This window comes from Megascapheus bottae, chromosome 12, assembly GCF_031878675.1.
Source record: "Megascapheus bottae isolate mThoBot1 chromosome 12, mThoBot2.hap1, whole genome shotgun sequence".
NCBI lineage: Eukaryota > Metazoa > Chordata > Mammalia > Rodentia > Geomyidae > Megascapheus > Megascapheus bottae.
This window is the reverse complement of record NC_143520.1, coordinates 10,008,798-10,023,079: the sequence shown is the minus strand read 5'-3', so window position 1 is coordinate 10,023,079 and position 14,282 is coordinate 10,008,798. Positions and strand designations below refer to the sequence as shown.

Below are 14,282 nucleotides of genomic sequence, written 5' to 3'. Positions count from 1 at the left end.
CCTGAGCGCTCACGCGGGAAAGTCGGCCCGCGCCCCGCCCCCCGGGACCGACTCGGTGCGCCCCGCCCGGCGGACCGCGCGGCTGCCACTGCCTCCGGCTCTGCGGCGTCCCGCTTCCCCGCGCTCCGCCGCTCCGTCTTCCCCGCTCGGAGCGCTTGCTTGGGTGGGGGCCACCAGCATGAAGGCCCGCGGAGTGCTGGTGAGGGCTGGGTGGGCAATCTCCAGCGGGGGGGCCCTGGGCGGGTGAGGGGGTGCCGAGGGAGCTCGGGCGGAGGTCCGCCCCGGCCCCTCTCCAGGGCGTCGCCCGGAGGAGCGAGTTGCAGATTCTGTGCACTTTTCTGACTGGGGGCCCGGGGATCCCCCCGCCGGCGTGCGGGGTGGGGGAGCGGGCGGGTCGCGTTGGGGCGCCCGAGGCACGTGCTCCGGGGCTGCACGTGGGCGCCCGGGCCGGGAGGGCGGGGTGGAAGGAGCGCCCGAGGCCCGCGGCGGCGGCTCGGTGCGTGTCGCCGCTGCCCTAGGGCGGGCGGGTGAGCGAGTTCCCCTCGGCGGGCCGCGGGCGGGTGTGGGGCGTCCCGTGGGCGTTCCGGCCGGGCTTGGTGGCCCCGGCTGGCCTCCGGGTCCTCTCCCCCTGCCCCGGCGTCCCCAGAGCCGGGATCCGCACCGCTGTTCAGGCTCTGCGGTTGTGAACCTGCAGGGCGCAGCATCGTTTTGGAACTGGGTTCGTGCGGCGGGGAGGAGCGCTTCTGCGGGCCCACGTGGTGATCACCGAGGGCAGCTCCAGGCCCTGGTGCTCCCCGCCACCCTCGACCCCACCCCCGAACGCACTCGCCGCGGTGCGGGAGCGTTGGTTGCAACGGAAACCAGAATGTTCTTCCTGCGCGGGAATGGGTGGGAGCGTGGGGGCTGGGGGCGGGGAAAAGAGCTAAGTTTTTGACAGCATCATTACAAGTTAGGGGAAGGGTTTCAGGTTGGCTGGCTCGGAATCTGACAGGCTTCGTTAAAATTCGGGCACCTACATGACTTCAGCATGAGAGCAGTGACAGCACTTTGTGTCGCAAAGAATTAAACACGGTGTGTAAGCATTACGTACACAATGCCTGGCATAAAGGAAAACACAGCAAACAAAGTTATGTCTGCTGAAACATTCCATTTAGCCATGGCCATTTGCTTTGCTTCTTGGTATACCTTTTCCTCCAAGGTAAGTTTGCCTGGTAAATAACTCTTGGCTAGTCCTAACTTGTTAAAGATCAATCAATATATAGGGCCTGCCCCTTCCCCATACCTTCCAAGTCTCATTCCAGCACAGTGGTGTTCTGCAATCTTGTTCCACCCTCCTAGGTGAATGTTCTCTTCTGAAGAGGTGAAATGGGAAACTTTTTGAGATCCCCTTCAGCTCCTAATGCTATATCCTGTCTACATACTTTTTAGCTCTGCCTATTGTCAGTTTCCTATCTTCCTGGAAGGACATTGAAAGACATCCTTATGGAAATAACTATTGGTTGCCAGTGGGAAATTCCCAAATGTAAGGTGGAGGAAATGAAGGCTGAGGGTGTACCTGAGGTTTAAGTGTTAGCATTGTTGTTTTCCCAGAGTAGATATTGGAACTTGGCCTTTCTAAGTTTTCATGATAAGGACTCTGCTATTCCATGGTTCTCTTTAAGAAAATAAAAAGAGCTGGGTGCTGGTGGCTCATGCCTATAATCCTAGCTACTCTGGAGGCCTTGAGCTGAAGATTGTGGTTCAAGTGGGGGAGAGGGGGAAGTCTGAGAGACTCTTTTATCTCCAGTATATTATCCTAAAACCTAGGAGTGGAGCTAAGGCTCAAGTGCTAGCCTTGGGCACAAGGAGTTCTGGGGGTAATGACCAGCCCCCAAGTTCAAGCCCTAGAACCTGCACCAGAAAAAAAAAAGAAACACAGGCACACATGTGACTCTTAGGTCATTACACAAAGCTAGGTTCTCTGATGGCTAAAATGCCTGTAATCCTAGCTACTTAGGAGGCTGAGACCTGAGGATTAGGATTTGCAACTAGTGAGGCAGATTATTAAACTCCATCTCCAATTAATGAACAAATGCTGGACTGAAGGTGTGGCTCAAGTGGTAGAGCCCCCATATTGAGTAAGAAAGGAAAATAAAAGGAAGTCTTGGGGAGCTGGAGGTGTGGCTCAAGTGGTAGAGCATCTGCCTAGCAAACCAGAGCTCCCTTGAGTTCAAGCCTTGATATTATACAGACCAAAAAAAAAAAAAAATCCATGAAATTTGACAGAAACGACAGAAATTTCTATCCTTTTTACATAAAATAGTTCCCAGTTGCATTTTCTGATTAACAATACAGGGCTGTTATGTGAGCAAATAAAGCATTTTTGCATTAAATAATTTGACCTTATAGGAGCACTGTGGTCTCTGATATAAGACAAGTTTCCTTTTTTCCTCTTGTGCTGGGGATTGGACCCATGGTCTCATATATACAAGGCAAACACCTCCACTATTGGTATCCCTAAAACCTTCAGTCTTGTAGACTGAGAGGCCTATATAGGAGCTGAATGAAGCCCAGGGTAATTTATTATTAAAATATAGTCCAATGGAGTACCTGAATTTACAGTGCTATTTGGTCTTTCACTTGGTGTTTGTACCCTATGTTTCCTGGATTGATACATATGGTTTGTAAGGATTTGTCTCCTTTCTCGGTTGGAGTGGAGCCTGTTTGGAAGCCTGCCTGCCATCTTGAAGCAGAGGTCCTGCCCAATTTCTGTAGTTTGGGAAATTAGCGTCACAGTACAGAGCCCACAGCTTAAATAAGAAGACCTCATTAGTTAATTTTGGTGGAGAAAAATGGCTCTGCCATTTTGTACTTAGGAATATTTCTTTGTAGAAGTACCGTTCAATTAAAAAAAAGTAATGCTGAATTTTTGGAGTTTTATATAAGACTCCTGGAATTCAGTGTAATGCTAAGAGCTTAGGGGCTCCTTAAGGTAGAAAAATAGGTAGTTCTGTATATGTTTGACTAAATTGATCAATCCCATCAAAATGTTCTTCAACAGGTTTCTTTTTATATGATTTGATCTGAGTTCGAGCTTTTTGTTTTTTTCTAGCAATTGTAAATCTTTTTTTGTCTGTAGGGCTAAACTAAAAAGCAATGTCTCCAGTTAGATCCCACAGTAAGCATCCCACTTAATAGTGTTGCCATTTCCATTTGCAGCGAAAGGATGGCAGAGTAAAGAACTTAAAGAAATTCAGCTATATGAAGTTGATTTCCATGGAAACCTCATCATCCTCTGATGACAGTTGTGACAGCTTTGCTTCTGATAATTTTGCAAACACGGTAAGTGCTGCCTGAGAATAAACAGAATTGAGTCTGCAGTGCTCAAAATACTCCCCCCGCCTCACACGCTTTGTGCATGATTAAAACTGCTTGCTTTTTGCCTGCATTTCTATACAGCCCTTAGGAAAATACAGTACGCACTGTAATTTCATTTCACTTTTTGCTGTGGTTCTAGGTAGTAATTGTTGAAGGTAGATTAGCTACTTATTCTATCCTTTTGAAATGTCGACTAACCTAACATGCCTGATGATTTACCATAACAACTCACAAGTCATTTGTAAACCTCTGAGCCATTTTTCCTTTGTAACAAAAGCTATTCTCTTGTAGTGCACTTGTAAATGTGATTTGCTCTCTGCACAGTTTATGGAAAATGGGTTCTTGAAAAGAAAAAAAAAAGCAGGGAGGAAAAAAATGCACAGTCACATTTATTTATTTATTTATTTTACAGAAACCTAAATTCAGGTCAGATATCAGTGAAGAACTGGCAAATGTTTTTTATGAGGACTCTGATAATGAATCTTTCTGCGGCTTTTCAGAAAGTGAGGTGCAAGATGTGTTAGAGCATTGTGGACTTTTACAGAAAGCAAGGCCAGATGTCACTAACGTGCTGGCCAGTGATTTTCATGTCAACTCTGCTGATGAACCTCTTTGCACTTTCTCAAAGAGTGACAGGCAAGATGGAATGGTGAGTCCGAGATTTTCCCACTGTGAAGAAGCAAGAGACATTGGTTGAACAGGCAGGAGATATTTGACTTTTGAAAAACAATTTTCATGTGGCTTTCAAGATTTTATTGACTTTTTAAAGCTGTCTCAGGTTTAAAGTTGATTTTAACTAATGTCTTACTTGAAAGTCTTAAACATTTGGTAGGTTCTGACCATCTTGGAAATTTAGTAAATACAGTTGGTCAGCCTTCAAATTTCCATTCTCTCAGAGAGCTAGCCTAATGCAAGGAAACAGCCATGTCCTATCCACGAGCTGGGCACTAGGTGCCTAGCCCAGTGTCTGGTGCAGAGAGAGCAGTCCTTTGACCAGGGCTGATTTCATGGTTAGCTCCATCTGCCTATGAGGGCAAGAGAGTTGCTCACAGCCTGGCCTGCTTCCTTCTCTCTGCTTGTTTCTCTCTCTGGGCTGTTGTGGTGCAGACTCCCGCCATTGCAGCTTGCTCACCCTGCTCACACTGTTGCTGCTGGACCCAGCCACTTTCTCCAAGCATGTTCTGTGCCTTGCATTCATATGCTTGTCTCTAAGACTTTCTCCAGATCCAGCAGTGTGTTCATGACAAAGGGTACAATTTCTTCACTTCCAGTGCTCTGACATGAGTCCCTTGAGTGACAGGTAAAAGAATGCCAGCACCTGATCCAGGCATGTTTACACCTCTTATCTGTTGGTGCTGAGGTGTGTTCCTTCAACAAGCAATACTGGTCCAAGATGGTGTGTGTGTGCGCGTGCACGCATGTGCGTTGGTATCGTGGTATTCACACAAGATCTTACAGCTAGGTTGGTTTTCTCTACCACTTGAACCTTACTTTCAGCCTTTTGTTGTTATTTTCTCAATAAGGTTTCCTGTTTTTGTTTTTCCTTGGGCTGGCCTCAGACCTTGATCCTCTTCCCATTCAACTGGAATTATGAGAATGCACCACCAAGTTTCACTTATTGTTGAGATAAACTCTTACTAACTTTTTGCCTAGGCTGTCCTCAAATCGTGGTCCTCCTGGTATGTGCCTCTGAGCAGCTGTGATCGTAGACTTAAGCTACTGTGTCTGACCTCTTTCGTTTATTAGTTGTTTTTGTTTACCCTCAATTTTAGAATATTTTTATCACCCCCCCCCAAAGAAACCCTGTATCCGTTACTGTTCATTTTCCATTCTTCCTGAACATTCCTTCGGGTGATGGATATTTAGGGTTTGGGGTTTTTTTGTGTGTGTGCTTTTTAGTCTTTTCTGCTGGGACTAGTCTGTGCAAGTTTTTATTATAACTATATTCTTAAAGAGTAGGTTGTTGAGTCAGATAATAACTTTATCCTTTTGAGGAACTGACAGCCTCCAGGAACTAGCACACTGCTTTACATTCCTACTGGAAGAGGATAAAGGTCCCAGTTTCTGAACTCTTGTCAACACTTCAAAATTTTTTGATTTACTTTCTCTCATAGGCATGAAGTGATAGCTCATTTTGATATTGATACCTTCATTTGGAATCTTAAATATCTTTTTTTTTTCCCCCATCAGTCATGTGGCTTGAACTCAGGGCACCATCCCTGAACTTTTTTTTTTTTCCGTCAATCTCAGGGCTTGAGCTCAGGGCCTGAGCACTGTCCTTGGACTTTTTCTCAAGGCTAGAGCTCTACCACTTGAGCCACAGCACCATTTCTGGCTTTTTCTGTGTGTGTTTTACCGAGGAATCGAACCTGGGTCTTTATGCTTGCTAGGCAGGCACTCTACCACTACTAGGCCAAACTCCCGGCACCTCCACTGAACCTTTTTTGCTCAAGGCTACTGTTCTACCACTTTGGGCTGCAGTGTCACTTCGAGTTTTCTGGTGGTTAGAGATTAGAGTCTCACAGACTTTCTAGCTCAGTCTGGCTTTGAACTATAATCCTCAGATCTCAGCCTCCTGAGAATAGCTAGTATTACAGGCCTGAATTTTTTCTTTTAAGCTTAGAAAACAAATTACAGATAACTAGACCAGTTATATTCATAGACACAGAAATTTAGTGATTACTTCCAGGAGCTGAGAGTCAGAAGTGGAGGTTATTTAATATAATATATGAGGACTTTCAGTTTGATTTTTTTTTTAAAGCAGATGAGGTGATTAACACGCATTTAATGTTACTGAGCTACATACTTCAAAGTAGTTAAGAGGGTAAATGTTATATTACGTATATTTTCTTACATCCTACAAGATGGGTTAGAAAATAGAGACTTTAAAGTAGTAGTTGTTTAAACCAGGGTACCTGTGTCGCACACTTGTGATCCTATCTACTCAGGAGAATGAGATCTGAGGATTTGCTGTTCAAAGTCAGCCCAGGCAGGAAAGTCCATGTGATTATCTCCAGTTAACCAGCAAAAAGCTGGAAGTGGAGCTGTTACTCAAGTGGTAGAGTGCTAATCTTGAATAGAAAAAGCTTAAGGCATAGTGTCTAAGACCTGAGTTCAAACCCTAGTACCAGCACACATACACACACAGTGTGTAGTTGAATACACAATTCCTACAAAAATCCTTTAAAATACATACAGAACTATTTTTAAAGAAATGGGAAAGGGGCTGGAGTTTACTACATTTTACAAAATGGTTTAGAATGCCAAGCCCAGGTAGCTCAGAACATTGTGTCCTAGACAGGCTGTAAGGAATGGGACTGTACACTCTGTTGTTTGTTTATGTCTTTGATTTTGTTACCAATATTGAGTTCAAATTGAGTTCCTTATATTTGAAAGTCATTAATGAAACTTCCAAGTTCTTAACAACTTAATTGCTGTGATTAAGCCGAGGCAGGAAGGCTGCAGGACCCGCAGTCAGCGCCTACAGTCCGGACCTCTGAGGGTAGCCTTGAAGTTCCCAGTGCGAAACACTAGGAGGGGAGCAAACAAAAAGGCAACTCCCCTCCAACTCCCTGAGAACTCTGCCATGGAGTCCAATTCTGACTCAGAAGATGAAAGTGGCATGAAATTTCTGGAGAAAAGAGCTTTGAATATAAAGCAAAACAAAGCAATGGTAGGTAATTTGGGTTTGAGTGTGCTGTAATTCCAGCTTTTCAGAAAGCAACTTTGTTAATGTCTGGAGAAGAACATTAAGACTAAATTGTTTGCATGCAGGAAGGTGTTTTATTTATATATTTTTATTTTTTTATTTAGTTAGTCGTGGAGCTTGAACTAAACCTGGGCACTGTCCCTGAGCTCTTCAGCTCAACAATAGCGCTCTATCACTTGAGCCACAACACCATTTCCCATTTTCTAGTGATTAAAGTGTCTCAGGTCCTTTTGTGCCTGGGCTGGCTTTGAAACTTGATCCTCAGATCTCAGCCTCCTGAGTAGATAGGATTTCAGGCCTGAGCCACCAGTACTCTGTAGTTTGTTTGTTTGTTTGTTTTGAGGTGTTATTTGTTATTAGTACCTGAACTCAGGATCTGGGCGCTGTCAGAGGTTTTTATTGTTGTTGTTTTTCAAGGCTAGTGCTCTACCACTTAAGCCACAGCTCCATTTCTGGCTTTTTTGGTAGTTAATTGACTGGAAATTAGAGTCTCAATGAGCATTCCATTTCAGGCTGGTTTGGGACCATGATCATCATAGGCTCATCTTCCTGAGTAGCTAGGATTACAAGGGTGAGCCATCAGTGCCATCTTAGGGAATTGTTATTTTGCTGGTCTTAGAGCTTGAACTTTGGATCTGAATGCTGTCCCTGAGTTTTTGTACTCAAGGTCAGCACTCACACTTGAGCCACAGCTCCACTTCCAACATTAATTAGAGATAAGTTTCATAGACTTTTCTGCTCAGGCTCGCTTGGAACTGTGATCCTCAGATCTTAGCTTTCTGCATTAGCTAGGATTATAAGTATGAGTCGCCATTGCCCAGCTTTAATTGTTATTATGAAGTAGTTGTGCAAAGGGGTTACAGATCCATGTCAGGGTAAGAATACATGGCTTCTTAGACAATTGTCATGCCTTCCTTTATTCTCCATTAAAAAAGATCTCTTAAGGCTTGGATTGGATTAAGGGAGAAGTAACAGGCTGTCTTATCAATTCACTAAATTCAAAGCCTTGAGATGTGCTAGCATTATTTCTATGACTAGCATTATTTTCTGCTCATTTTTTAACACTTATTCTAAACCAGAAATTTCTGTTTAATTTCTTCCTATTCTAGCTTGCAAAACTCATGTCAGAATTAGAAAGCTTCCCTGGCTCGTTGCCAGGAAGACGATCCTTCCCAGGCGCCAGACCACCAGTAAGTATGCTTGCTTGTGTGTATAGTAAGGAATCACGGCAAGCCTAGGGCAGATTCGGGTGAGACTGAGGGTTCTGGTCTTCAAGACAGTTGGAGAGAAAGTAGCAGAATCTTCTAGACAGTGGGGTGGCCTTTGGTCACATCTCTCCTTCCCAGGGAAGGATGAAGCTGTGTTATTCTGTCTTAGGCTTTAGCACATTTCTCTTAAATCTTATCTACAGTAGCTGAACAATAGATGCTCTATTTTGTTATGATCAGACTGGGAAAAATAATCTTTGTGTTTGCTAGGCAAGCACTTCACATATTGTGCCATGCCTCTAGGAGTTTTGCTTTTCATTTGTTTTAAGGAGAGCATCTTGTGCTAGCTAGCCTCAGACCATAATCCTCCTACCTCTGCCTCCTGATTAGTGAAGATTATAGACTTTCACTGCTATGCCTGGTGATGATCCTTTTTAAAAGTGAGGATGAGGAAAATGTAAGCAAACACAATTTTTAAAATTAGATCTTGGCCTAATACCAAATGTGACTGTATTTTGAAGAACTGAGGTGGTACACCTAAGGAGAATTTGCTGTATCTGCTATATTATAAAAGAAAAGCTTGCTTTATCCCAACTTCCCCAGAGGGAGGAGGAGGAGGGGAAGAAGGAAAGCCTACTGTTCTCCTTTTGTCCAATATGTATGACACATGTGTTGTCACAGAAAAGTGTCAAGAGATGTCATAAAAAAAAATTGAAACTGAAAATTGTTTTTTTACGTTTTGTGTAAGAAGAATATATAGTAGAAGAGCTAAACAGAATACATAACAATTATAATGATCGTATGGCTTTTGGATTCATTATCATGTGTTATAAAAAGGACAAAAGAAAAGGAAAAAGTGGAACTTTCCTTTCTTTTTACTTAAAAGAAGTAGAAATACTGTATGAAAACTTCCCATTTTCTAGTGATTAATTAGAGATGAGAGTCTTATGGACTTTTTAGTGCATGGGCTGGCTTTGAACCACAATCCTCAGATCTCAGCCTCCTGAGTAGCTCGGATTATAGGTGTGAGCCACTGCTCCCGGTCTGGAATAAATGAATTCTATCCTGTGTTTGTTCAGCCTTCCAAGACTCCTTCAAGGCGTTCCTTCCCAGGTGTGAGTTCCAGGAGGAACCCTGAGCGGAAAGCCCGACCTCTTACCAGATCAAGGTCTCGAGTCCTGGGGTCCCTGGGGTCTCTACCCACAGAAGAGGAAGAGGAAGAGGAAGATGATAAGTATGCATTAGTGAGAAGGCGGAAGAGTTTGGACAGCTACATGAACGTGAGTTTTCTGAATTCCTGTGCTCTTTCTTCTGTAGATCAGCTCTCATGTGAACTCAGATAGATGGCACAGCCTCACAACACCAAATAATCCAACGGGAACATTTTTCTCATTCCCTGCAGTACCACTGGAGGTAGTACATTAACTTACTTGGTTTCTTTATCAGGCAAGTCTGATTTTCAGCTTTTCTCAGTTGTACAAATTGTGTCCATTCTGTAGTTCAGTTGTCCTTAGTCAATTTAGACCTTGCCCCCTCTCCATAAGCAATAGTTGTTACCAGTGCAAGGTCCTGGGAATGTAAGAGCCTGGGAAAGGGACTGAGGAAATATCTCCTGCTTCTTGTCACACAGGACGATGACATGCCCAGGAGCCGTCGCCCTGGATCCATGACCCTTCCACATATAATTCGCCCAGTGGAAGAAATTACAGAGGAAGAGTTGAAGAACATCTGCACTAACTCTCGTAAGAAGATATATAGCCGGTCACTGGTGAGAGCCATCTCCTTTGTGTCTGCAAATGGAAGGGCTGGCTTCTATCCCTCAGTGGTGTGGGTTCATGGGGCACATGCCTGTGTGTTCTATACATGGAAAGAACTGTGCTAGAAACTCGCTCTCTGTTACTTGAGATATATGCTTAGTAAATCAGAAGCAGTATTTAGTCAATTTAGATTCAGCCTATGTTTGTTACCAGTCTCTTGCATGCATATGCATTACATAGATGCTGCGATACAGTAGTTTGCAAAAGATAAAAGTGGATCTGGAGAGGCCTGGAGTTTGGCCTAGTGGTAGAGCGCTTGCCTAGCATGCAGGAAGACCTTGATACCACATAGGTACCACATACATAGAAAAAGCCGTAAATGGTGGTGTGGTTCAAGTGGTAGAGTTCTAGCCTTTGGAATGCCCAAGGACAGTGCTCAGGCTCTGAGTTCAAGCCCCAGGTCTGGCAAAAAAAGAAAAAAGGATCTGGGTAATTTTTTGTGGTGTTAGAGATGGGACCTAGGCATCTGCTCTTGGTAGGCCAGTGTGTTATGTAACTGAACTATGCCCTTAGCCTTTCCCCCAAATTAGTTTTGGTGCTGTTACCTATTATATCTGTCTGTTGAGTTGATTCACCTTGTTTGAGATAGTTTCTATGGCCTGGCATTTACCTGTGTATGTAAATGTTAAGTAATTTTTTGAAGTCCCAATCTTTGTTGGGACTTTAACTCAGGACCTAGGTACTGTCCCTTATCTGTTATGTTCAAAGTTGGTGCTCTACCATTGAGCCACAGCTGTACTTACAGCCTTTTGGTGTTTAATTAGAGATGAGTGTCACAGATTTTCTTGTAGGCTGGCTTTGAACTGCAGAACCTCATATCTCAGTCTCTTTAAGTAGCTAAGATTACAGATGTGAGTCAACAGTACCCAGGTATGAGATAAAATTTAAGTGTCAGACTTTTGTAGGAATGAGGGCCTTGTTTCAGTGCCTTTTTTCCGTTTTTTTCTGTATAAAATAGCGGTATGTTTTTAGTGATTTTTAGTTTTTCTTTCTTTGAAGGGTTCTACTTGTCATCAGTGCCGCCAGAAAACTATTGATACCAAAACAAACTGTAGAAACCCAGACTGCTGGGGTGTGCGAGGCCAGTTCTGTGGTCCCTGCCTTCGAAACCGCTATGGAGAAGAGGTCCAGGAGGCCCTGCTAGATCCGGTGTGTTTCCTGAAGGAAGAAGGAGGGTACTAGAAGGGAAGGTTGCATCTTTAGTATTCAGAGGCATGTTTGGGGTATTGTAATGGGCAGGTGTGAAGCAGGGTGCAGCTGAGCTGGGTCCAAAGGGCTCACACTCATCGGTTTCAGGAACATTTATTCTCTTATTCATCTTACTCCTGGTTAGTTGTACAGAACTTCCTTCTTTGGGTTTCATAAGGAAAAAAAAATTAGCTGTGAGTACTACATGTTAACCAGCTTATGAGTTCTCTACTAAGGAGAAGGGTGTTTAGTGACTTGATACTTCCGTAGTGTATGATTAAGCTGAGGTTTAGTTTCATGGTGCTTTTCACTGTTTACCTTCAGAACTGGCATTGCCCACCATGCCGGGGAATCTGCAATTGTAGTTTCTGCCGCCAGCGAGATGGACGGTGTGCCACTGGGGTCCTTGTGTACTTAGCCAAGTATCATGGCTTTGGGAATGTGCATGCTTACTTAAAAAGGTAATGGCTGTTTTTCTCTTTATATGTTCCTTAATGAAAAGATACACCAGTAATTATCTCCAGGGCAAAGGGCTGGAGATATTTCACTGGCCTCCTCCTCTTTCTCTCCCCCAACCTCCCAAACAGACATCTGTGCAAAATTCAAGTTATATTTGAGGCACACATACCTGACTATATGTATGTACATGATAACGTGTGTGTTGTGTTGAATGTGCTAGTACAAAGGCTTGAATTCAGGACTTCATGCTATTACTTAGCTCTTTTCTCTCAAGGCTAGTAACCTACCACTTGAACCACAGCTGTACTTCCAGCCTTTTGGTGGTTAATTGGGCTGGCTTCAAACCATGATCCTTAGATCTCATCCTCATAGGATTATAGGCATGTGCTGCTGGTGCCCCCCCCCATGTACATTGTAACTTAATAACATTCTTTAAAAGTGGAATTGTGGTCACAAATTATATCTTAATGTGTTTCCTTCTCTTTCACAGCCTGAAGCAGGAATTTGAGATGCAAGCATAATGTCTGGAAGATTCTTCTCTGCCATCGTACAGTTTTCATTTTTGTTCTTGATTGAAAATCCAGTTAAGAATCTTGATGTTTTATAGGAAGCTCAAATCAGGTTAATCCTATTACACTCAGACTCCTGAACCCTGGAAGGCATGTTGCTAGTTTTCTTTGGCCCTTCAGTAATTTTCTAATTCTCCTAGTCCTGCTGATGAGCCCTTCTTAATTCTAGTGGTCCTTCCTAACAATTAGTTTCCAGATTCTTAAGTGACAAAGTCATGAAGACATATTGCATTTCAATAATGTTGAAGTAGTCGTGGAATATACCCAAACGAATCCAAGCACTTAGAATCATATTAATGTCAACTACTCGTTCCATTGAATTCCAGAGAGCAGTCCTATATTTTGCTTACATAAAAAAAACAAATGGTTGTTTACGCTAATTGGCTTTTTTATTTTTGTGCCAGTCCTGGGCCTTAAACTCAGGGCCTGAGTCTGTCCATCACTGCTGTTCCTGAGCTTTTATGCTCAACTCCACTTGAGCCACAGTTTCACTTCTGGTTTTCTGCTGGTTAATTGGAGATAAGAATTTCACAGATTTTCCTGCCTGTGCTGGCTTTAAAATGCCCTTCTCAGATCTCAACCTCCCAAGTAGCTAGCATTACAGGTGTGAACCACTGATTCCAGGACTGGTTGACTTTTTGAAAATGCAGCTTAGGAGGCCGGAGTGTAGCCTAGTGGTAGAGTGCTTGCCTAGCATGCATGAAGCCCTGGGTTTAATTCCTTGGTACCACACACCAAAAAAGACAGTAGTGCTGTGTCTCAAGTGGTAGATTTAGCCTTGAGAATGCCCAAGGACATGGCTCAGGCCCTGAGTTAAAGCCCCAGGACTGGCAAAAAAGAAAGAAAAAAAAACATGTAAAATGTAGGCACAGAGAACTTAAAGCCTTGTGTTAGAGGTTATTGAATTAGTTACAGAGTTACAGAGTTTGGATGTGTTTCTGTTTTACTCAGTGTATGGGTTTCCATGCCAATATGTGATCCCTGCTGATTCCACCTACCCTGAGCCTAAGGGTTATGCCCCATACATATGGTCAGCCATGTGTATGGCATGGTCAGTAGCATTGAACTGTATTGTGTCAGATTATTGCAGAAAAGACATTCTGAAAATTAGGATGGTGAAATCCAGGAACAGGCTGATTGGAATTGCTGAGATAAAGTTTCTGAATGTTTGTTTGTTTTTTAATTAACAGTTAGTCTCTTCTTTCCTGCGTCTTGAAAAATTCATCCCTGGGGGTTGCCTTATGTTTTGGTTTTAAGCACTTTTGTAACAATAAGAAGTGCCTTTTTGGAAATGGGTAACTTTCACCTAATTGTTAACTTACTAGTTAATGCTGACACTGCTTTCAGGCTGGTGTTCTTGCCTTGTTATTCTGTCACCTTCTTCTCCCCCTTTTCAATAGGTTACTTGGCTGGAGGAGGTGGCATCTTAAAGTGTTCTATCTGGCTTCCTCGAGTGTGTAGCTGTTGCTGGAACCACTCAGTGTTTGATGCTTAATTGGACCTTGCATCACTAAGTGTAAATACAGCTTTTGATCCATAATGCTTTTATACAAAAGTTTTTATTTTAATAATAAAACATTATGTTCTAGCTGGTCTGTTTGTTTTTTAAAAAATGCTCATTCTTATTGCACTTAATCTTTTTATTTATTTATTTTTAAATTTGAAAGGCCTTGTCTGCCCCTTTTAGAAGTTTCCCATTTGGCTAAAGTTTCTGGAGGTCCAGGTTCAGCTCTTTTGAACAGTGTCCCCTTTGATGTAATTACTAGCTTTGATGAGGAAATGAAGGCAGCCATTAACCACCCCCCACACACATCCTTGTGAAGTTTTATAATGCCATTGTTTTCTTTTAGCATTTACAGACCAAAGAATAGCAACTTTATAATATTTGGCTGCTTTTACCAACCATTCTGATATTTACTAAATATATGCTGTGCTTACTTGTTCCAAAATGATTAAAACTAGAAGACAGAGAAGG

The 14,282-nt window shown here is 43.2% G+C and overlaps 1 protein-coding gene across 3 annotated transcripts in view; it reads left to right on the top strand.

Annotated features, from left to right (window-relative positions):
• LOC150056198 (cell division cycle-associated protein 7-like) overlaps nucleotides 1-13,895 on the top strand; it is a 196,897-nt gene extending 183,002 nt beyond the window's left edge. Inside the window, exons 1-10 of one of the 3 annotated variants that reach the window (XM_090342619.1) lie at nucleotides 921-1,198; nucleotides 3,199-3,321; nucleotides 3,770-4,006; nucleotides 6,803-7,030; nucleotides 8,176-8,256; nucleotides 9,354-9,554; nucleotides 9,905-10,042; nucleotides 11,091-11,240; nucleotides 11,604-11,740; nucleotides 12,229-13,895. In XM_090342619.1, coding sequence (XP_090198745.1) covers nucleotides 1,094-1,198; nucleotides 3,199-3,321; nucleotides 3,770-4,006; nucleotides 6,803-7,030; nucleotides 8,176-8,256; nucleotides 9,354-9,554; nucleotides 9,905-10,042; nucleotides 11,091-11,240; nucleotides 11,604-11,740; nucleotides 12,229-12,259 — 1,431 coding nt within the window. In that variant the 5' untranslated portion in view covers nucleotides 921-1,093 and the 3' untranslated portion in view covers nucleotides 12,260-13,895. Of the gene's footprint in view, nucleotides 1-920; nucleotides 1,199-3,198; nucleotides 3,322-3,769; nucleotides 4,007-6,802; nucleotides 7,031-8,175; nucleotides 8,257-9,353; nucleotides 9,555-9,904; nucleotides 10,043-11,090; nucleotides 11,241-11,603; nucleotides 11,741-12,228 lie in introns of those variants that run through there. The other 2 variants (XM_090342621.1, XM_090342620.1) reach the window with 2 other exon arrangements.
• The last annotated feature ends 387 nt before the right edge of the window (nucleotides 13,896-14,282 follow it).